Genomic DNA, 25218 nt, shown 5'->3' on the forward strand with positions numbered 1-25218 from the left:
AAGAAACATTAAAAATAATTTTCAGGAAAGGGCCTATTGAATCTAGTTTTAAAACTGTTATCAAAGAGCTGTGTAATTGTATGTGGATTTTAATTGTATGTATTTTAAGAAATAATGATAAAAATCACTTTAGCATGGTGCACTGGGTGTTATACACAACTAATGAATCATCGAACTTTACATCGGAAACCGGGGATGTACTGTATGGTGACTAACATAATATAATAAAAAATCATTAAAAAAAAATCACTTTAAACTTTATAATTTTCCTTTTGCATTTTTAAAACATAAACTAGCCAAAAGCAAGAGAACTTATGAAAAAGAAAAATAACTATAGAGTTGAATAATCTGATCTGATATTTTTTTTCTTGAATGAATGAATGAATGAATGAACTAATTTGAATATAATTGATTAGTCGGAAAATCCAGTGATAGTGATATAGTCAGAAGGACCCTCACCACCTGAGTTTTGTGTAAGCTTTGTAAAATGACTTGTCTTTTCTTAGTTTCTGTTTAGGTTGGACAACATTGTTTCTAAGTCCTTTTTCAAGTGGAAAACCTGGGTTTCATTGAATTATCCCCATATATACATGAGATTAAAAAATATATGTATCTGTTGAATTCTCCTGAGGAGTTCTCTCTAATTCTGTAACATCGTTAAGTGAAAAGGATGCTGTCAATATCAGTATGTTTTGTTGCTAAAGTGCTGTAGGACTGTGTAAGTTACAGCATCACACACGGTGTTAAGTAGTATGGTAAAGTCTCTTCATATAAACGGTACGTACCTCTGTACCAGGATCCGTCTCAACGGGTGAGGCATTTCCTCTCCGATTCTAACATCCCAAAGTTAATCAGTTTTACAGAAAATATTAAAGAATCTGTAAGCCTTTTGGTTTGCTTTTCAAAATGCCATTCAGAGGCTGGAGTAGTATACACTTAGTAGAAAAACCTCTGTTGATTTACACTGGAGTTAGTGGGGCAGTTCTTTTCATAGGATTTGATGGGTTTTCTCCCCAGTGTATCCAGTGGATATGTGGGGATCTCCTGTTTAGTTAACATTAAGATCTGTAATGTCATTTAAGCTTCCTTATATGAAAATATTTTGAAGTCATTTATAAACTATTATAAGAAGATAGTTACATTAATATTTCAAAGTAAGTATTTTGGGGCTGTTGAATAATTTTCTCTCACCTTTAGGAGCTTGCATTCATCTTCGCGACCCTGAACTTGCTTTGGCTATCGAATCTTGCTTGAAAGGACTTCTGCAGGCCTATTGTTGCCATAACCATGCCGATGAAAGAGTTCTTCAGGCACTGATGGAAAGGTTTTATTCACGAGGGACCTCACGGCCGCAGATAATAGTTTCTGAATTTCGGAATGAGATGTATGATGTCAGACACAGGTGAGACATCGGTAGCTAAATGCCATTTCTGGTTTTGCTTAATCATGTCCAAGATCAGAAAGAATTAAGACATTTTTATTTAACCAAATCTGTAGTACTGATTGATAAAATTTCCTCAAGCCACTTCTTTAACTTCAGTCTAGGCACTGGAGACACATAGATAAATAAGAAAATAAGACATGCTCCCTGCCCTTGAGCTCCTTACATAGGGTCTATTGTGGGAGCCAGGACAGGGAAGGGGCGTGGTGTGGCATAGAAATTATACTGAGGGAAGTGATATAGACCGTGGCAAATTAAGGGGTATGTGGGGGTGGAGGTACCAAGGAAGAGCTTTGGCACTCAGTACTCACAGTTCAACTCTCAAGGCGCTTTGCAGATTCCATAAAGAGCTGTGGTGGGTTTTTTTTGATGACCCTAACAAACCTTCTCCAAGGCACAGTATTGAAATTGGCCTTTTTCTAACTGCTGACTGGCTACTCACTTTACTTTCAAATATAATACATATTTTCTCATTTATTCTTTGTCAGCTTTGATAAAATTGGATCACAAAATGCAGATATAGTTCAGATGAGAGAGTAATTATATGTTAGTAGGCAGGTTAGCGAAGAAATTAGAGAAAAGAGGACGAACAATCAGTCTTCTGACCTGATGAATTTGTTAAGTGATAGATAAGGGTTAATTGCCTTATAAGCAAATAGAATTCTATGTGCAGAACGTATAGTGGCAAGGCATCATAAGTTATTCTGCAAAAAATAGCATTTGCATCATAGATAGCAAGGGGCAGATTAAAAGCGCTATTTAGGGGGCACTTGGGTGGCTCAGCTGGTTGTGTCTGACTCTTAGTTTCAGCTCAGGTCATGATCTCAGGGTCATGAGATGGAGCCCTGCTTCGGGCTCCATGCTCAGCAGAGACTTCTTGCACACATGCTCTTTCTCTCTCTTAAATAAATAAATAAATAAATCTTTAAAAAATAATAAAAATAAAAGCATTATTTAGGACAAAATCAATAAAACTTGTTACTCGAATGTAAGAGAATGAAAGAATTGAGGATGACTGCTAGGTCTCTGGCTGGAGTGACTACTGAGCAGATGTGCTCGTAGTTGGTTTAGGAAAAGCCTAAGGCAAAAGTGGATTTGTCAAAAGCAGATAAGTCCTGTTGTGGAATTGTCAATTTTGAGCTTTTAGGCTAGAAATAAGGATTTGAGAGTTAAGGGCAAACTGTTTTCCCAGTCAGCATGAAAATATGACCCTACATTAATTTCTGGCTCTGATTCCTGATTTCTAAAACCTGATAAAAGGGAAATTTCGGTTGTGCTGTCAGACAACATTGCTTATGGTAAAGGTGATCCCTGACAGCTGGTTGCATCGAGAGTGAAAGAACTCTGAACAGCTGGTAGAATGCCAGTATGGTGACTCGCAATTAGGCATTTCCCTACGGGGACCTTGGAAACTGTCCCTGGGAGATTGCTAGGAGACCTTGGCTCTGTGAGGAATATCCTCGCTGCACCAGCACTGTCCTTTGAGGACCAGGGACAGGAGTCCTGAACAGCTGTTGGGACTGCTCGTGACCTGCTGCACGGACTCTTCTGAGTCGGAATGCCAGGCACCGCCCCGCTGCATGCAGTGTTTCCAGTCTCCTAGCAGTGTCTCATCCTCTGAAGGGCTGCAGAGTGAGCTCCATTTGTGCCGCATGATGTCACTTCTTGGAAGTAGGTGAATTGTGTGCTGAGAATGAGGGGCTCAGGAGTTGGGTAAGTTTGGGAGAGTGAGAGAGGAAGCGGACCCAACATCCACTCACGAGTCAAACACCCATGGTGGCCGTAGGATTTTTGGCTTTTTAACAGTTTGAGTCGAGAATGTGTACCGTTGGACTAATACTACATTAGGGTCTTTTAGATGGGTAGTTATTACGGGAGAAGAGGCAAGCAATTCAGAAAGTGCTGCTGGGAAGGTAGTTCATTAATTGGCCCTGAGGCTTAGGCTGGAGAGGGAAGAAAGTGAGGTGCGGGAGTAAATCTGTGGATCTGCCGGATGCAGGTGAGAGCAGGTTTCACGGGCATGGTAAGCCGGGAAGGCTGCAGCTGTCGCTCGTGGTGACAGTGGGAAGGTGGAGGTTGATGGAGCAGCTCCAGGGCATTCGCCTTTCAGAGCAGTTTGGAATTCTGCTGCTGTTCAACTTGGTGGTGTAGTAGAGGAAGTTGGATGTTACTTTTAGGTGTTGACAGAATATTGAAGGTTGGGTACATTTAATATTCTCTCAACTTCGGCTGCCTTTACAGACATTTTGGAGGGGTGATTTTTTGTGAAGAATTTTATCAGTATATATTGTGATTCAAACGGTAAGCTTTAAAATTGGGCATGTTATTTAAACATAGGGAAGAATATTGGAATATTAGAATGAATCAGGCATATAGGCTTATGTTAGAGAACCTCAGCAGAGGAGCCTGGGGTAGTGTATCGCTCCCCAGGAGATGCTAGGAATAGTGTTTCCTATAAAGACAGCTTTGTTCCCTCTGAAGTACAGGCTGCCGAACAGCTCAGCATGCTAGCCACCCGTAGCCGTGTCTGCGTCTGTACATCTATCCTGCTCAGCACAAGAGATGTGCTTTCTCTCTAAAGCTATTTATTCTACATAGGCTCTGAATTGCATGCTTTCTTACCTGGTTTGTTGGACCGTTTCTTTTAATTATTTCAACTCTCCCTTGAACCTTAAACTTTCCTACTCCATTGACTTCTCTCCACTTTTAAACATCATATGCCAGTGGTTTGCCCCTGCCCTCATCTTAAGAACAAACTCCTCTAGATTAGAGAATAATATTATTAATCTCATAGTTATTATGAGGATTAAATGGGCTGATAGTATTTATAATATTCTTAGAATGCCTAGCACATAATATAAATGTTTGCTGTTTAGATAAAAGAAACCTATGACAGATGTTTTAAATGTTATCAGATATTTCCCATTGTCTTATCTATAGTCACACATTAAAGAGATATAGGTATATAAAATTAAAGTTTGGTAATACGTATTTTTTAGTATGCAATTTTTTAATACTTACATATTTTTGTCTCCTAGAGCTGCTTATCATCCAGAGTTTCCAACAGTCCTGACAGCTTTAGAAATAGATAATGCAGTGGTTGCAAACAGCCTGATTGACATGAGAAGCATAGAGACAGTGCTTCTGATCAAAGTAAGATAAGATGCTTGCTGAATTTTGTCACTTTTAAATTTCCAAAAGAAATTTAAGAAATCTTCCCCTTCTATATTATGGAGTTGTTAGCATGTGTTACCACTATAACTTTACATCATAGGACACTATAGAATAATACAGATCTGGTTGGCTTAGAAGTTTTCTGCCCGAGGAAACTTTTTATTGTTGGCTATTCCTCAGTAAATATTTCACAAATACATCTTATTTTGGTGAATGATTCTATTTTTTGTTGTTGTTCATTCTTTCTTGATTGGCTGCCAAATCCATTTTTTTACGCTTATAATAAGTGTATTATTATTATTCTATTTTTTAAACAAATGCTCTGCTTGATATTTTATGAGTTCTTTATCTTTAAACTTTAAAAATTATAAATCAGTATTTACTCTTCATCTATTTATGTATTTTTTTGTACTTACTGGATTAGATCATTGTTGGCATAAATTTGCTGAGAAGGAAAAGGAAATTCAAAACAGAGATCTAATCAAGACAAACATAGTAGAGTTTGTTTTTCTCATTAACAGAAACTGAGAAGTAATGGTATCAGTAATGTAAATGTATATACAGTGTATGTGTTGCAAGGTCATATTGTAATTATCTGTGGGCTTTGTTCACTCATACTTTAGAAGGATACTTGAAAGAAAATAATGAAGCCCCCTTGTCTGTCCCCAGAGGTTGGCTAGGCCTCCATTAAGCCTGATGCCCATGTTACTTCTTCTAGGGCTTATTTCCAGGCTTTCCCTGCGTGATTAAGTGTACTCAACTTTTATTGCAATTTGCTGTTCACTTACGTCTTTCTTTTCTGGCTGTAAAAGTCATTTAGAAAAAGTAAGATTTGGGGGCGCCTGGGTGGCACAGCGGTTAAGCATCTGCCTTCGGCTCAGGGCGTGATCCCGGCGTTAATGGGATCGAGCCTCACATCAGGCTCTTCTGCTATGAGCCTGCTTCTTCCTCTCCCCTGCTTGTGTTCCCTCTCTCGCTGGCTGTCTCTATCTCTGTTAAATAAATAAATAAAATCTTAAAAAAAAAAAAAAAAGAAAAAGTAAGATTTGTATGAACTCTGGTCTAAAGTAAATATTTTTTCATGTGAAAATGTACTTAAAATTTTAATGGATAGCAGCATTAGAACTTAAGTCAGTTTGTCATAAAGCATTGCTTACTATGTTGTTCTAAAGACTGTCAATAGTTTTAATTCTTTGAATCCTGAGAGTTGTTTTTGAAATTCTTTTATTTAACTTTCTGGAATTATTTTACTTATGTTTAAATAAAAACACTTTAATCTTAATGATAGGTAACATTTTGAAATTGTGTATCAGAAATGCTGTGGCATAACTTCAAAAATGTATTGTCCCCCCTCTATTTTTTTAGAATAATTCTGTAGCTCGTGCAGTAATGCAGTCTCAAAAGCCACCCAAGAATTGTAGAGAAGCTTTTACTGCTGATGGCGATCAAGTCTTTGCAGGACGTTACTATTCATCTGAAAATACAAGACCTAAATTCCTAAGCAAAGATGTGGATTCTGAGATAAGGTTAGTGTCAATGTAGTGTTACTGTGGAATTCCTACTGCTTCCTGTAGGGTTTGGTTCCCTTCATATTACTATAAGTAATGATCTCAGTGAAGGATTGTGAATAATCTCTTCGGACTTAAAAGATCATTTATCTGGGTGTAGAATTCTGGGCTGATGGTTGTTTCCCATTATCACTTTGACAATAGTGTTCTGTGCTAAGAATACAGAGTGTGGTCCCTTGACCAGCTGATCTGTAAGGACATTGGAGCTGAACTCAGAATGTCCATCAGCTAAACCACTGTCCTGTCATTTAGTTCTGATTTCTCTCAGTGAGAGTATAGGTGTGCTGGTTTGTATTCTGGCTCGAGTTCCATATTCCGTCTCTGACTGTATTTTAAGTTGCACGGTTCTAAAAAGATCAGCACAATTAGAACACACATCTAGGAAAATAGAGCTGCCAGGAGAGACAAAGTAGGAAGTTGAACAAAAAAATTGTGTGTTTAATGAGATTTGCAAGCATTGCAGAAAGGATTTTTGGTACCAAAACATGATTTTCTAACCAAATGAATTCAGTTGACAAATTGATGGGTTGAAACTAAATTAGTGACCTGCAAGACCTTCAGTAGAAGAACTTAGAACTTAAATAAACTAATATCTAAGAAAATTGAGTAAAAGTGAAAGTATTGTAAATAACATATATGTAGGAGAAATGAGAGTTTTATTGAAATATATCTCTTCTTTTCAAATAATACTCGTCATTTTTGTGTGACTTTGAGAGCAGCATAAAGAACAGTAGCCATAATGGATATCAGAAAGTTTGGTGCAACTTCTTCCTTAGCAACAGAAAAAAGTTGAATGACCAGCACTTTGGTGTCATGGCACAAAGCACACATTGTACAATGACGCTGAGTGTTTCTGAGAGGATAGATGTGTAAATATGCCCGTATAAAAGTAACCTGTAAGGTGATGTTTTTGTCCATTGTGCCATGACATTTAAATTAAGCCTTCCTAATTCTTAACTGGGTAAGACTAAATTATATGGTATTCAAGCAGACATGAGTGCAAATGTATAAAAATATCATGGTGGCATTACTGTATGCTCCTCACACTTTCAGCAAAAATCACCTCGTGCATTTGTGTCCCGAGTTTTAAAGAAAAGAAGTATGGCACTATTGGAAAAGATCGTAAATATATCCCAGCAGCAAACTGGGATCTCTGATTCCATCATTTTAGTAATAAAGGTTTCAAGTTGATGCTTAGCTTCATTTTTAGCTAACAGTATTTGTATTAATGTGTAGGGGACACATCTTTTGTTTTAAAAGCCAGGTGAACACTGGTTTTTTAAAAATTGTTTCCCACATTGATAAACTTTATTAATTGTAAATATACTGTTCTGGGTATTATGTTAACTTGAGTAAGTCAGGCAGAAAGACAAATACTGTATGATTTCATTTATATATGGAATCTAAAAAACGAAACAAACGAACATATAAAATAAAATAGAAACTGACTCATAGATACGGAGAACAATCTGGTGGTTGAACGGTCTCTGTCCACAGGGGAGAGGGATAAGGGGATGGCTGAAAGAGACAAAGGGGATTGAAAGGTACAAACTTCCAGTTGGAAAATAAGTAAGTCATAGACATGTAATGTGCAGCGTAGGGAATATAATTAATATTAATAATTATTAATATTTTAACAACTTTGGTGACTGGTGGCTGCTGGATTTATTGTGCTGGTGGCTTCATAATGTGTATAAATTTTGAATCACTATGTTGTACACCTGAAACTAATGTAATATTGTATATAAACTGCACCTCAATTAAAAAAAGAGAAAAAGGCTAATAGCTTAAAGAGCCAAGTCTGAAAGAATGTAGGAAGGAGGTAACGGCACTGAAGGAAATAAAATTTCTGGATTTTTTGGAAAAAATACACATAAATTTTTAAAAAATGAAAGAAAAGAAAGAGAATATACCAAGTTTTAATGATATTTAGATGGTTTTTGTGTCATCTGTTTTGACCTGGTTCAGTGTGATAGTTGCCTGATATTTGGAAGTTTAGAAAAATTCACTAGTGTTTTTTAAATATAAAAAAGTATAAATCAGGAAACAAAAGTAGCTCGTAATCCTGTTTCTCCATAGTCCTTGTTGTCATTTAAAAACATGATTAAAAAGAACATATGTATATGGTGAGAAAGTTCAAACAGTGTAGAAAAGTACACAGAATGAACTGTTCTCATCACTTTTCTTGTTGTTGTTAAAGATTTCATTTATTTATTTGAGAGAGAGAGAGATAGCGAGAGAGAGCACAGGTGGGGAGGAGAGGGAGAAGCAGGCCCCTCACTGAGCAGGGAGCCTGATGCAGGGCTCCATCCCAGGACCCTGGGATCATGACCCAAGCCACCCAGGCACCCCCTCATCCCTCTTTCAAAAGTAAATAGTTTAGCAGTTTCTTTGACATGTTTCCAGAACAGTTTATATCCTTGTACCATACAGTGACTTTTTAAATTGAGATATAATTCACATACTATAAAATTCACTCCATTTTAAAGCATACAATTTAGAGATTTTTATTATATTCATAGAGTTGTGTAACCATCATGGTTAGCTAATTCCTGAACATTTTTATCACACCAGAAAGAAAACCCATACCTGTTAGCCGTTACTTCCGCGATCCCCAACTCCTGGCAACCACTGATCCATTTATGGATTTGTCTTTATGGATTAGTCTATTCTGGATGTTTCATATAAATGGAAACATATGCTATGCAACCTTTTGTGCCTGGCTTCTTCCATTTACATGTAAAGTTCATCCATACTGTGCTGTGTATAAGTATGCGTGTGGTTTCTGTATCTTGCTTTCTTTCTGACAATGTTGTATCTTGGCAATCATACCACATCAGCACCTTTAGAACTACCTCTCGGTGTGGCTGTATCAATATGCTGCTTAGCCAGTTCCTGTTGATGGACATAGGAGTTGTTTGCCATTTCCTCTTATAGCAGTGCTGCAGTGAGAACACACATACATGGATCTCGCCATAGTTTCGAAAGTATGCGTAGCTTAAATTCTTAATAGTGGAAATGCTAAGTAAAAGGATATATGAATTTTTAAGTTATTTAATAGCTGTTGCCAAATGACTATAATTGATATATTAATATACAATTTATGGTTCGATTTTATATATTTAGTAATGTTTAACAATTACTAATATTTTAATATGTATAATATTAAATGAACTTTAATAGTTATTAAAATAGGTAATTGAACATTTTAATTTTATTTTTGTGTAAGTTGACCATTTAACAGTGATTGCTAAATGACTCCAGAAAGATTCCCTGATTTCCCCTCATACTATGAATATATGAAGGGTGCTTCTCTACACCCTCTTCAACTCAGCACTGACAGATTCCTATTGATGAAAAATGGCTCTGGAATTTAAGCGAAAAGATTATAATTTAGTTCACAGTTTCATAGTGAACAGAGTGACTTCTTAATAGGCAAAGGGTTTTAAGTGCTAACTGCAGATACTGACTTGGTTTGATTATTCCGGTGTGGTTTCCCGTGATGAAAGTACACATAAGGTGCAAGAAAAATGTATAAGGTAGCTCTCAGAATAATTCCAGTGCAGTTACTGCTTACATACAAGATGATTAAAAAAAAGTTTACCTGTGGGTTTTTGAATTGCCAAAATACTATAACATTTTTAATGTAATTTTCCAAAATATACTGTGGGTTTTTTTGTTTGTTTTTAGATTTTATTTATTTATGTCAGTGAAAGAGAGAGAGAGAGAGAGCGCGAGAGCACAAGCAAGGGGAGGGGCAGAGAGAAGCAGGCTCTGAGCTGAGCAAAGAGCCCGACGCGGGGCTTGATCCTGGGACCCTGGGATCACGACCTGAGCCGAAGGCAGATGCTTAACTGAGCCACCCAGGTGTCCCCAGAGTGTGTTTTTCAAATTTATTCTTGCATTTGTTCTTTAAAATAGATATTGAATGAGTACTTAATATGCCAGGCCCTGATCTGGGCACAGGACACAGCACAAAATAAAGTACAAGAAATTCCTCATCCCAGAGCTTATATTAAGAAAGTGGAGTAGACTATGGATGAATACTAACTAGGTCAGGTGCTGTGGAGACAAACACAGCGGAGTAAGGGCTGGAGACCGAGGAGTGTGCTACTAAGATAGGCGGCTCAGGAGCACGTGTCCATCCCATGCAAACAACACACACACACACTTAGCTCGGCTGTCGTACCTATTTCATTAGGTAGCAAAGGTTCTTGCTCCGTGTAAAAATTAATTAAAAGCTAAGGAGGAGCACTATATGAAAGGGGTGCTGGGTGTCTCAGTTGGCTAAGCGTCTGCCTTTGGCTGAGGTCGTGATCTCAGGGTCCTTGGGATCAAGCCCCACATCGGGTTCCCTGCTCAGCGGGGAGCAGGAGAAGCAGGCTTGTGATCTCTCTCACTATCTCTGCCACTATCTCTGTCTCTCTCAAATAAGAAAAAAAATAAAATAAAGTGTGTAACAGAATTCATCCTACCCAACAAAAAGGAAGTTGTACAATTTAGCAGATTCGTTTATGTAAATTATGTTGATTGCTTAAGTTATTCTAAGTATTCAGGAAATAGTATAACAATATCATCTGTGCTTATTTCACTCATTTTTATTTTTGGTTTAGGCTCGGGTTTCAGAGTTTGTTTACTTGGTAAATATTTTATTGTTTTTAGTGAAATTACCATCTGTTAATAAAGGTATAGGTTTATATATGGTAATTCAATATTTCTTATGAAATCCTGAGGAGCCATCTTAAGCTCTGGCCCCATTTTTACCAGGAATACCACAACTATTTTCCTCCTTTCCTCATGCCTATCATTCATTCAGCTGACATTTCTTGAGTCTTTTTCTCATTTTGAGGATTCTGGCAAGGTAGCACAGTTATAGTATTTCATCAAATTCAAGCTGCTCTGTTATTAAAAAAAGAAAAAAATGCTGCTAATTGAACCATCAACTGGAAGATGACTTCAGAGATGTTAAAATGTGGGAAAATATGCATCTTACCGAAATATGACAGACACTGTCCATCAGAGACAAGTTTTTAACTGCAAAGGTGGTTCTCTCCCACCAGGCACACGACTTCGGGAGACAGGTGCTTGGGTCAGTGAGGCGGGAAGAGGTGACTTCTGAAGAAGCAACAGCTGTCACAGAGACCCTTTGTAGCTTTGGCAGCTGCTGGCTTTTTCTTCCATCCCTTTTCCCTGTCCTCTATCCCTTGCTCTCCCTCACGTTCGACAGCACATGCTGAGCTGTTGGGTTTCTCTGTTTCACTTCTCTGTGCTTCGGTGTCTGTCTTTCCATGTCCCGTAGTTGGTCCAGCTGAGGGAACCTTTAGAGAATACAGTTCAGTTGTCACTTCCCCCAGACTCACTCCTGTGTTCCCGTAGTTCTGCGGATGTCAAGTGTCCAGTTCACATTGTAACGTTACGGCTTATTTCCTGGTTTTTTCTCCTTTTTGTTTGATTCCTTCATGCCTTAATTCTGTTTCCACCTCTGCCTATCACGATGCATGATGCCTGCCACACAGAGATCATAAGTATCTCTTAATGAAAGGAGTAAAATACGATTCCAGTTTAGATTTCTGAAATCTCTATATTTTCATGTTTTTAATAACTTAGTAGGAATATAGAACTGGTTTAGTTGAATAGAATTTCACAAATAAGCTATCACAAGCTCTTCTTTGTAAAGATCTAAAGTATTTATAATTTTCAGAAATAGATTGAAGGTGTTTTTTCTCCTCTCCTCTCTGTCCAGTGACTTGGAGAATGAAGTTGAAAATAAGAAGGCCCAGATATTAAATCTTCAGGAACATTTGTTTGCCCTTGAAAAGGATATTAAGCGCAATGAAGAATTTCTTAGAAGGCGCCAAATACATTATAGAGAGTTAAAGGTAAAAAAAAAAAAAAAAAAGTCTTTTTGTTTTTCTCAACTTACCTACTTCCAAATTATTTTTAAGATCCTACCATTCATGTAGTTTTAGAGGAGCAGTTCTCAAATTTTTTGTCCTCAAGCCCCTTTACAGTCTTAAAAGAGCTTTCATTTGTATGGGTTTTACCTAATTATTAAAAATTAAGGGGCACCTGAGTGGTCAGTTGGTTAAGCGGCTGCCTTCGGCTCAGGTCATGATCCCAGGGTCCTGGGATTGAGCCCCGCATCGAGGTCTCCCAGCTCAGTGGGGAGTCTGCTTCTCCCTCTGCCCTTCCCACCACTTATGTTCGTGTGTTCGCTTGCTCTCTCTCAAAAAAATAAGTAAAATCTTTTAAAAGATTAAAACAAACTTTAAGAATATTTGAGGTTCACTTAACAAAAACTCATGTGTTAGCAAAAACATTTTTATGGAAAATAGCTATATTTTTCCAAAACCAAAAATATTTCCAAAACCAAAATTGAGAAAACTGACATTTATATATTTTTGTAAATAGTAAAAAAAAAAAAAAAAAAAAAAAAGGGTGCATAATGTCTTAGTGTTTTTAGGAAAATAGTTTTGACCTCATGACCCCTTGAAAGAGTCTCAGAAGCACCAGGGGGTGCTTGGGTCGTACTTTGTAAAGCACTGCATTGGAGTAATCTTGCCATAACCTCAATCTGGGTCTTTCAGAAGAGGATTTGCTCAGTGGATTCAACATTTTCATTTTAAATGCTAAGATGGAGTTCTTCCATCTTTTTTTTCATGGGAGTGGATTAGCAATAAGGCTGATCACGGCTGACTTTATACATGACTTCCTTTTGTTCATTTAATACTAATGTGGTCTCTTTCATTAGCTACAGAACCATCTGTAACAAAAGCAGAACAAGGACTTTGTGGATTGATATATCCTTTCCGGGGTTTTGTTTTGTTTTTAATTTTATTTATTTATTTATTTATTTATTTATTTATTTATTTATTTTTAAAGATTTTATTTTTTTAGCTAATCTACACCCAACGTGGGGCTCGAACTTACAACCGTGAGATCACGAGTTGCGTGCTCTATTGATTGAGCCAGCCAGGCACCCCTTTATTTTATGTTATTAAAATTGAAATACTTTTCTTTCAGGTAAAAATAACAGAAAGTATTTCCGAAATTCGGGAGCTTGAGAATATAGAAGAACACCAGTCCATAGATATTGCAACGTTGGTAAGATTCTTTTCCTCAGTTTAAATGTAATGTTAAAGGACGAAATTATCCTTTAGGTTAATAGCATCTCCTCTCAGCCTTTTTTAAATCCTTTTAATTGGAGCTACTTTTTATGATTGCTGTCTCCATTTGCAAATGAGGTAGAAACTCCCTGGCTTATGGCATTCAAGTTCCTTAATGTTTTGTACATGTAACTTGCATGCATAATAATTGATTTCATCTTCTACTACATGTAATAAAATATCAAAATTTAAACAGTGTGCTTCTAACAAGTGGCCCTTCAAACCAAACTGTCTAGCATGGTATATTTCACAGTTAATCAGTATTGATATTAATGGATATCTTTTAGTCAGTTGTAGTTGGTCTCTGCATTGTTGGGTTTTTTTCTTCCCAAGAAATTGGTTTTCACTTTAATTTATCACACATTTGTTACTATATATTTTTTTCTCAAGGAGCTGTTTATGACATTAAGCTTAGCTTCTCTGAGTTACAATAAGCAGTGCATTAGATCAGCTGGGGTCTGGTTAAAATGAATAAATATTTATTAAGTATCCACTTTGCACCAGGCACCATATTAAGTGCTGGGGGATATCACAGTGAACAAGACACACAAAGTCTGTTGGAGCTTTCCATGAATGAGAATTTGTCTTCATTTTTTATTAGTAATCTTGTTCATTGTTTATTTTTCTGCTTTAATTCCTTAGATTTCTTAAAGGTATGGACTATGTCCTGGTCATTTTTGTTTACTCAGCATCTAACATATTGTCTGGCACTAGTTAAGTACACTGCATTTTGAGAGAAAGAGTAACTAGATAAAGTAAAAGTTCTTCCATTTGATTATGACCTCAAGCACAGTATAGTTTAACTTGTCTCCCAAATGTCATTCTTTTTGTTGAATCATTTTCTTCTACTTCCTGCTTTACCACTAAGGGTATGAAAATATACTAGTAGTCTTTGTATTTGTCTTTCATCAGAGTGCCTGAAGCCTTTAGTGTCTCCTCTCTCAGAATTTCGTACTGTTTTTCTATTTCACAACTTAAGTATTTTAATTAACTCCATATGCTCTGTAAATGTAACCAGGAAGATGAAGCTCAAGAAAATAAAATCAAAATGAAAATGGTTGAGAAAAATATGGAACAACAAAAAGAAAATATGGAACATCTTAAAAGTCTGAAAATAGAAGCAGAAAACAAGTATGATGCAATTAAACAGAAAATTAATCAGCTCTCAGACCTAGCAGAACCACTTAAGGTATATGTTATTGTTACTCTGTTATATGTGTATTTTATGTTTTAGTTGTGTATTCACGCTGTACTTGCTAGATATTTCCCTAATATGGTCAAATGTAAATATAATCACATAAAATGGGATATAAACCAAATTTTCATCAGTAGGTCAATTAGAATTAAACACTTCTGTTCGTGTCTTTCGGACCATAAATTGCCAAATTTGTTTCCCCCAGAAGATTACAGCTTTTGTTCCCTCTTTATTTTGTGATTTTCTTCTGTTTTTAGAACCAGAAGCAGGGATATCTTGTCCGTCTGTTCTGTTTCTGTGCTCATCTCTTCTGTTGTCCCTCCTTTCTTTCCTTCAGTAATTCAGGCATTAGTTACATAAAAATAGTCATATATTAGATATAAAAGCCAACTTGAAATAAAGTGCTACTGAATTCTTGTTTATTAACGTGTCTGTTAATGTTCCAACCTCAATGAAACTGGCCTTTTTTTTTTTAACATATGCTTTTTGAAACCAAATTTAGGAAAATAAAATTATTTAACAATTAAATTGTGTACATTTCCCTGTGTTGTTTATTAGCTTAGTTATCAATACCTTATTGTCATTATCATTTTTATAAATAGCTCAATTATTCTAAGTTTAAATTTTATTTATAAGACTGAGAAGAATGAATAGTATTTTTTAAGAGTCTGAGAGGGGTACGTTGATGATACAGTTTCAACATACTCCCTTTTTTTGGCAGGAAAACTACCCCCTTTGAATCAAAATGGATTTAGATATTTGAACAGCTTAAAAGAATTGTGCATATAACTTTTACTATACTTTGACCATTGACAATTTTAGAAAACCTAACTTACAGAGTTGGGAGAATATTAAAGGAAGATGCCAGACGTGCTGCCTGAAAAGAGTTTGCTGTGGTCTCTTTGGAGCCACTGTCCAGGGGCTGGGATCCTGCCTGACATTAACCCAGGGCAGCATAACTCTTCTTTATTTGCAATAAGAATAGAAAATGGAAAAACAGACTGATAAGTTATCTGATTAAGAAAAATGTAAAGTTTACTTTTTTAAAAGATTTTGTTTATTTATTTGACACAGAGAGAGCACACAAGCAGGGGGAGCAGCAGACAGAGGGAGAGGGAGAAGCAGGCTCCCCGCTGAGCAGAGAGCCTAACGTGGGGCTCGATCCCAGGATCCTGTGATCATGACCTGAGCCAAAGGCAGAGGCTTAACTGATTGAGCCACCCAGGCACCCTGAAGAATATAACATTTAAATAGTAAAACAATGAGGAAGGAAAATGTATTGAAGATAATGGTGAGAAAAATAATTAAAGCATTTGCTACAGGAAATAAAAAGGCAAAAAGTCTAAAATAAAAAAGACAAAATTAGTTTTAAAAAAAAAACTAAGAGTAAGAAATATTTAAAAATGTCAGGAATAGACAAGGTAGAATTCAGGACTCAGGAATTAGAGCAGTGAAGTCACAACAAAGGTAGTATTAAAAAATATATAAATATTTAAGATTTTATTAATTTATTTGACACAGAGAGAGTGAGAGAGCACAGCAGGCAGAGCAGTAGAGGGAGAGGGAGAAGCAGACTCCCCTCCGAGCAGAGAGCCCAGACATGGGGCTCGATCCCAGAACCCTGGGATCCTGACCTGAGCCAAAGGCAGGTGCTTAATCAGCTGAGCCACCTGGGCGCCCCAGGATTAAAAATATTTTAAATGGGTGAGGGCTGGAACAGGGTGACTTAAAATCAAAATGATGAAATATACTAAAACAATATTCATCCCAGGCAATTTAAAATTCAAAACAAGAAATGACAAAGAGTAAGTTCTGTTCTTTTAGGGACCTCTAGGCTAACACAACTCTGGAATTGGGAGCTTGAATAAGTTTAAGAGAGAAAATATGGGCAGAAGGCAGTAAAGATTCTTAATCTTAGCTCTTTGCCTTGGTTGCAAATAACTGAAAGTCAGGAGGTGAGTCCTTCAGTGAACTCGCTTGCAGTCAGCCGGGAGCCATGGGGCATTTCCTCCGCAATGTCGGGTCACACTAGCCCATCAATAACAGGCTAACAAAATAATTTAATTCCTGAGACCCTGCCATGATGATGTACTAGCAGCTTTAAGATGTAATCTGTTTGCTTTCAGGACAATTGTTCATGTTGTGTCAGGGGCGGTGAGGGGTAAAGTACTCTGTTTAGATATACAGTCCCTGGGGGCGACTGGGTGGCTCAGTTGTTAAACGTGATCCCAGCGTTCTGGGATCGAGCCCCGCATCAGGCTTCTCTGCTGGGAGCCTGCTTCTTCCTCTCCCACTCACCCTGCTTGTGTTCCCTCTCTCGCTGGCTGTCTCCCTCCATCAAATAAATAAAATCTTAAAAAAAAAAAAGATATATAGTCACTGATTTTGATACAGGGACTATTTTTCTCCCTTTGAACAGTTTGTTTGGATTTACACTGCAAACTTAATGCTTTAGTTTTAGTTGCAAGTTAAATTTGTTGGACAGGGAACGTGACCCACCTCGAGCCTACAAAGAGAGATGGTCTGCGTTATTAGAGTAGGAAGGCCTCACACTTTCTGATCTAGAGAGTTTGTTTGGATCAAGGGTGACTGTGGTTTTGAAAAATTCCAAGATAATGTTTTATAGTTTTTTAAAACCTCATAATTTTTTTTTTTAGATTTTATTTATTTGACAGAGATAGAGACAGCCAGCGAGAGAGGGAACACAAGCAGGGGGAGTGGGAGAGGAAGAAGCAGGCTCACAGCGGAGGAGCCTGATGTGGGGCTCGATCCCATAATGCCGGGATCACGCCCTGAGCCGAAGGCAGATGCTTAACCGCTGTGCCACCCAGGCGCCCCTTAAAACCTCCTAATTGATACAAGTTTATATGAAACAAGTGGCAGTAATAATACTTTAGCAATCTATGTAACGTCACTGAGTAAGCAGTTACCTTAGACCTCCAAGAGAATAACATTTTTTAATGATTATGTTCCTTCTGCCGTCCCAGCCTGTTTTTTAAAGGCTGTTAACTTATTCAAGGTTAGAAGTGCTACAGGTTTAGGGCTAAATCGGACTTTAATTTTAGACCTAATCCCTCCTAGTCCTGACCTTACCCAGGATGGGTGTCATTAACTGGCTGTTCCTATCTGTAGTCCTTCATTCCATCAATAAAATGAAATGAAATACTCTCGCGTCACTTTTGGTTTTAAATCTGATGGTACCCAGGACAGATATTTATGAAGTACACAAGGACATCCCAAACACTCATGGTAAATGTGAAGGAAGGGCTAGTGACATCAGAAAATCACTTTCTTTTCACCCTATTTTACGAGTTAAGTCCGGACCTTTCACAGTTGCGGGGAGGAAATATTAACCAGCACAAACATGGCCTGAAACACTTTACCCTTTGGCTCCCTGAAGCAAATGTGGGCCTATTTAGTGTGAAAGGTCCTCCCACAAGTGACTCGAACACTTAGTGTTCAACCGTCCTGTTTCATAAGCTACTTGGTTTTCTAAGTGTAACATCTCCTACTGCATCAGTTGCAGCCATTTTTTAAAATTCTGTTTGAAGTAAAGGAACAGCTTTTCTCCATCCTCGATGTAACAATGTTTTTAGTTTTAATAGAACTCTTTTATAATCAGACATCTACCCTGGGGGATATTTTTAGCAGTATGAACAAGATGCAATAAATTGTAGTCTAATGATAGAAGATAGCTTATATCCTGTGTTATATGAGATAAACATTTTCAGTTTTTCGATACTTCACAAGTGTTTTTCCTTTTGGGATACTTGCAAATATCCTGTGTTTTTACTGTTTTGGTTGGTGTTTCTTTCTGTGTTTCTGACTAACTCTTGAGGCTGACCGTGATCACCACAGTGTGTATGACTAGTGCTAGGCCCAAAAAACAAACCAACAAACAGTAAAATTTAATTTGGTGTCCTTAAATCAGGACTTCTATTATTTTTTAAGATTTTTTAAATATTTATTTATTTGACAGAGAGCACAAGCAGGGGGAGCAGGAGAGGGAGAGGCCCGATGTGGGGTTCGAGCCCAGGACCCCGGGATCATGACCTGAGCCAAAGGCGTACGCTTAACCGACTGAACCACCCAGGTGCCCCAAATCAGGAGACTTTTAAAAACAGTTTTTTAAAAACTTTTAAAAAATTGATGTATAGTGAATACACATGGAAGGGTACAGTTCGATAAGTTTCGACATGTATAAGCTATGAAACCACACAATTAGAGAATGGAGTGTGTCCTTCATACTCAAGTTTCCCCAAGTCCCTTTGTAAACTCTCTCTCCTCACCGCCCCCTTGCCCCTAATTACCAATCTGCTTGCTATTACTATAGTCTACACACTTTCTAGAATTAAGTATAATGGAATCACACATTATGTACCCTTACTGTTTTTTGGTTTGACCTCTTTCAGAACATAACACATTGCCTAGCACGTATGTCTACACTATATTTTGAAAGTAAATAGAATAAAAGTTATTCTTTTTGATTATGATATTCATCCATATTTTTACTTGAATTAGTAATTCATTCCTTTTTATTGCTGAGTAGTATTCCGTTGTATTTGCTGTATCACAGTTCGTTTATTCATTTACCTATTGAGGGATATATGGGTTTCCAGTTTGGGGGCTATTACAAATAAAGCTGCCTTGAGCATTAGTGTACAAGCCTTTGTATATCAAACTAAATGAACAAACTGCCAGTGTAAACCTTCTTTTGGTGGTTCTTAAATCGGTCAGAATTTTAGCGAAGATTTTTTTTTTAAGTTTTTATTTGAATTCCAGTTAGTTAACACACAGTGTCTAAGATTAGTTTCAGGTGTACAGATAGTGATTCAACACTTCATACAACACCCTGTGCTCATCACAAGTGCACTTCTTAATCCCCATCACCTATTTCACCCATCCCCCACCACCTCCTTTCTGGTAACCGTCAGTTTGTTCTCTGTAGTTAAGAATCTGTTTCTTGATTTGCCTCTCTTTGTCCCCTTTGTTTATTTATTTTGTTTCTTAAATTCCACATAACAATGAAATCATATAGTATTTGTCTTTCTCTGACTTACTGCGCTTAACATAATACTCTCTAGTTCCATCCATGTTGTTGCAAACGGCAGGATTTCTTTCTTTTTTGTGGCTAACATTCCATTTGTGTGTGTGTGTGTGTATACACATCACATATTACATACATATTATATATATGTAATATATATGTACATATCACATCCTCACGAAGATTTTTGACCCATGTTTATTCATTAGTCTTTGATTCTCGTGATATATTTGATTTTTTTTATGACTATATTGGACTCATAAAATAAGTTTGGCAGTGTTTCCCCTTCCCTTTTCTGAAAGTTTTCGCAGATTTGGAATTATTTATTTTTTACACATATAATAGAGTTTACCAGCAAAGCCATCTTGGCCTGTAATTTTCTTTGTGGCCTGTAGTTTCTTAATGGATTCAGTTTCCTTAGTTGATACTGAGCTATTTGAGTTTTCTACTTAGGGATTGTATTGTCTCATTGAAGTTCATCACATGTATTGAACATGTAGTTGTTCACAGTCTTTCCTTATTGTCCCTTATAAATCTGAACAACAGAGAGAAAATAGACTAAACCAAGCAAAAGAAAGAAGAAAAAAGTCTGAAAAAATGAATAACACTTTAAGAACCTGTGAGACTGTATAACCAAAGATCTGACATTTGTATCATTGGAGTCCCTAAAAGAGAAGAGAAAGAGGAGAGGCCTAAAAAAGTACTCCAAGAAATAATAGCTGCACCCTTCTCACATTTGGCAAAAAGTCTGAACTTACAGATTAAGAAAGTGTGAGTAAACCCCAAACAGGATAAACCCAAAATAATCCACAATAAGACACATCATAGTCAAACTTCTGAAAGCTAAAGACAAAGTCTTAAAAAACACCAAGAGAGAAACTACCTCTATGGGGGCGGTGGGGTGACTATTTGAGTGATAGCCAGTTTCTCATCAGAAACCATAGAGAGACCACATGGAAGTAACACAGTTTTCAAGTGCTGAAAGGAAAGACCAGCCAACCCATAATCTAATTCCAGCATAAATATCTTTTATCAGTAAAGGAAAAATTGAAACATTTTCAGGTGGAGGAAAACTTGGAGAACGTGTTGCCAGCAGACTTCTTACAGAATGGCTAAAAGCTCTCTAAATAGGGAAAAAACAATAAAAGAAGGAATTTTGGAACGTCAGGAAGGAAGAAAAACAAGTTAAACATATACATAAATGCAGTCGACCTTTCCTTCTCTTGAGTTTTTAAAATTATGTTTAAAAGCAAATAAAATTTTAATAATGTCTGAGTGATTCTAAAATATGTAGAGGAAATATTTAAGACAATTATATTAAAAAATAAGCATAAAGGGCTGGAACGGGAGGTAAGATTTGTATATTTATAATCAAGCTGGTAAAAATTATGACCAGTACATTATGTTGTTGAATATATAATACAAATATAATACATGGAGCAACCACTAAAAAAGCTATTCAAAGAGATACACTCAAAAGTACTATATATAGAGAAATCAAAATAGAGTTCTAAAAAAACGTTCAAGTAACCCACATGAAGCAGGAAAAAGAAGATAGATAAAAAGACAATGAAATGACAGACTTAAGCTTTAATTATGAATAATTACATTAAATTTAAGTGATCTAAATAAATAATTGAAAGACAGACATAGGCACAGGGCACCTGGGTGGCTCAGTCGGTTAAACATCTGACTCTTGATTTTGGCTCGGGTCATGATCTCAGGGTCATGAGATCGAGCCCTGCATCAGGCTCCCAAGCTCAGTGCAGTGTCTGCTTGAGACACTCCTATCTCCCTCTGTCCCTCCTCTCACTCACAGGCCTGTCTCTTTCTCTAAACCTTGAGTAAATAAATAAAATCTTTAAAAAAAAAAAAGACAGATATAGGCAGATTAAGTTAAAAACATGACCAGGATATATGCTATCTTCAAGAAGGTCAATTCACGTGTAACCTATGGACAGTTTGAAAATAAATAAATGGAAGTTTGTATATCTTACAAATAATAATCAAATGAAAGCAGGGGTACCTATATTATAATCTGATAAGGTACACTTCAAAATAAAATTACCAGAGGCAGGGGCGCCTGGGTGGCTCAGCCATTAAGCGTCTGCCTTCAGCTCAGGTCATGATCCCAGGGTCCTGGGATCGAGCCCTACATCGGGCTCCCTGCTCAGCGGGAATCCTGCTTCTCCCTCTCACACTCACCTTGCTTGTGTTCCCTCTCTCGCTGTCTCTCTCTGTCAAATAAATAAATAAAATCTTAAAAAAAAAAATTTCCAGAGGCAGAGAAGGACATTATATAATGACAGAAGAGTTAATCCACCAAGAATACATAGCAATCCTGAGTGTGTGCACCAAAGCAGCAGAGCTGCACCGAACATACAACCTGCAAAATATGATAGGACTCCCTCATAACTGATAGGACAGAAAATCAGTAAGGATTTAGAAAATTGAACAGCACCATCAACCTATAGGATCTAATCAATACTTAGAGAAGACTACCAACACCAGCAGAATACACCTCATTTTCAAGTGCCTGTGGCACGTATACCAAGGTAGATCATCTCCTGGACCATTAAAAAACCCAACAGTTTGAAAGAATTGAAATTATATATACGGTGTGTTTCCTAATCATAATGCATTCATACTAGAAATCTTTAATAGAAAGTTCTTCAATTAAAGGTCTTTTAATAGATAATTTCCAAATACGTGAAACTTAACATCCTTCTAAATAACCCAGGGTCCAAAGAGAAAGTATTGAGAGAAATTTTAAATTATTTGAGCCAAACGAAAATGAAGATTATTTATCAAAATGTATGGAATGCAGCTAAAGCAGTGCTGAGACGGAAATTTATGGCACTGAATAATTCATTAGGAAACCAATACATAAATATCTTTTTTATATGTTATTCACAGTGACCACATGGGGTTTACTTATTCTGGACATGCAAGATTGTTTCCACTATACTAATAGGCTGAAGAAGAGAAATCATATATCAATTAGTGCAGGAGAAATATTTGATAATATTCACCCATTCGTGATTTTTTTTAAAGCCTCAGAAAAATAGAAATGAAGAATTTCTTCAACATATTAAAGACCAGAAACAACCTAGTTAGCATGAAGAAGGTAAAAATGTTTGTCTCACTACATTTACTCAGTGTAGTTAGTATTGGAAGTTTTAGCCAGTGCAATATGGCAAGAAAAAGAAGTAACAGTTACACAGATTGTAAAGGAAGAAATAAAACTCTATTTGACATGCCATGATTGTCTACTTAGAAAAAAACCTCAAGGAGTCTACAGGAAAACTGCTAGAACTAGTGAGTTTAGCAAAGTCACAAAATACAAGATAAACATAACGAGAATCCATTGTATTTTCATACACTAGCAATGAACACATGGATGCTGAAATTAAAACTACAACACCTTTCACAGTTCCTCAAAAGAAATGTTTCTGTTTACATCTAACAAAATATATTCAGGACTTGTATTCTGTGGACAGAATACACACTTGTCAACCACTACTTCTGTTTCTATAGATTTGCCTATTGTAGGCATTTCATGTCAGTGAAATCATACAATATGTGGTCTTTTGTGACTGAACACTTAGTATAATGTTTCAACGTTTATCAGGTGTACCAGTAGTTTGTGACTTTGTATTGCCTGGTAATACGCCATTGTAGATCACATTTTGTTTATCCATTCATCAGTTGATGGTACTGTGGGTACTACTGCTATGAACATCCATGTACATGTTTTTCTTTCTCTTGGATAAATACCTAGGAGTAGAATTGTCGGGCTACCTGCTTATGTTACGTTTCGAGAAACTCTGAAACTATTTTCCAAAAGTGCACCACTTTACATTCCCACCACCAACATTTGAGTGTCCGTTTCTCCACATCCTTGGAATCCAGCACTTGTTATTGTGTGCCTTTTCTATTTAACCACATTGTTAGGTGTGAAATGTTTTTTTTTTTTTTAAAGATTTTATTTATTTGCGAGAGAGCACAAGCAGGCACGGGGAGGGAGAAGCAGACTCCCCACTGAGCAGGAAGCCTGACTTGGGGCTCGATCCCAGGACCCTGGGATCATGACCTGAGCTGAAGGCAGATGCTTAACCCACTGAGCCACCCAGGCATCCCAAAGATGAAATGTTCTTGTGGTTTTGATTGACATTTTCCTTACGTCTAATATTGTTGAGCCAGTTATCATGTTCTTATTGCTCATGTGTGTATCTTATTTGGAAAAATGTCTAATCAAATCTTTGCCCTTTTTTCACTTGTATTATGTGTCTTTCTTGTTGCGTTTTAAGAGTTCTTTATGTATTATGGGTACATGTTTGATGTTTTTGATGCTATAATGAATGTTACAGATTTCAATTTTTAAATTATTCCTAGCATTTAGAAATATTACTGATTTTTGTTTTGGCTTTGTATCCAGTGAGTTTTCTAAACTTATTAATTTAAAAGCTTTTCCTTTGAAATTTCTTCATACGTAATCATCCCTTTTTTTTTTTTTTTTTAAGATTTTATTTATATATTTGGTAGTGGGGGTAGGACAGAGAGAGTGGGAGAGAGAATCCCAAGCAGGCTCCACACTCAGGACAGATCCCCATGCAGGGCTCAATCCCACAACTCTGAGATCATGACCTGAGCCGAAACCAAGAGTTGGGTGCTCAACTGACTGAGCCACCCAGGCGCTCCAGTCATCTTTTTTTAAATGTGGTTTTACGATACTTACGGTTTTTATTTCCTTTATACATTTTAATTGAATTAGCCTGGGCCTGCAATACAGTGTTGAGTAGAATGGGACTAGACATCCTTGCCTTGTACTTGGTCTTAAAAAGAAAGCACTTGGGGTGCCTGGGTGGCTCAGTCATAAGCGTCTGATCCCAGGGTCCTGGGATTGAGCCCTGCGTCGGGCTCCCTGCTCTGCTGGGAGCCTGCTTCTTCCTCTCCCACTCCTCCTACTTGTGTTCCCTCTCTTTCTTTCTGTCAAATAAATAAATAAAATCTTAAAAAAAAAAGAGAGAGAAAGAAAAAAGAAAGCACTTAATCTTTAAAAAATGGTTAGCTGTTATTTGTGTTTTAATTGTTCTCGTTCCTGTTTCCTCTGTTTTTCTTTTGGGATTAGCCTAGTAATTTTTAGTGTTCCTTTTTATGATCTCTTCCACTAGTTTTTAAGCCACAGCTCTTTTCTTTTTCTAGGGGTTGCTGTTCATTATAATATGCATCTTTACCTTATCATGTCCACTGTTATTTATTTGTAAGGTGGTCTTGGGATAGCTTCTTTACAATTACAGCTTGTGCTAAAATTGTAAGGTTATACTTCCAGAATGATGACTAAAGAAGTCAGTGGTAAATTTCTTTGCATCCTTTTCTCTTCCACGCTGACTCACCTCTTTAAAAAGCCAGATCACCTCTGGAAATATCCAGCACTTGCATTGTTGTAAGTCTTTTCAAGCTTAACACTTTGTGACTTTCCACAAAACTACCTTGTTCACAAAAGTAAAGTTGAAAGCACCATAATATATGGAGACTTCATGTTAGGATTTGAATATAAGGATGTGACTTCGTAATTTATGGAAACCCCCCACTTCCGTTCATACACCTGGCTATGAGCTCTGACA

The 25218-nt window shown here is 36.9% G+C and overlaps 1 protein-coding gene across 2 annotated transcripts in view; it reads left to right on the forward strand.

Annotated features, from left to right (window-relative positions):
- SMC6 (structural maintenance of chromosomes 6) overlaps window positions 1-25218 on the forward strand; it is a 70467-nt gene that overhangs the window by 28368 nt on the left and 16881 nt on the right. The window contains exons 15-20 of one of the 2 annotated variants that reach the window (XM_026519218.4): window positions 1198-1402; window positions 4480-4594; window positions 5981-6141; window positions 11927-12062; window positions 13207-13287; window positions 14368-14538. In XM_026519218.4, the coding sequence (XP_026375003.3) occupies window positions 1198-1402; window positions 4480-4594; window positions 5981-6141; window positions 11927-12062; window positions 13207-13287; window positions 14368-14538 (869 nt within the window). Of the gene's footprint in view, window positions 1-1191; window positions 1403-4479; window positions 4595-5980; window positions 6142-11926; window positions 12063-13206; window positions 13288-14367; window positions 14539-25218 lie in introns of both variants that reach the window. The other variant, XM_057309204.1, reaches the window with a different exon arrangement.

Source organism: Ursus arctos, unplaced genomic scaffold (genome assembly GCF_023065955.2).
Source record: "Ursus arctos isolate Adak ecotype North America unplaced genomic scaffold, UrsArc2.0 scaffold_8, whole genome shotgun sequence".
Classification (NCBI taxonomy): Eukaryota; Metazoa; Chordata; class Mammalia; order Carnivora; family Ursidae; genus Ursus; species Ursus arctos.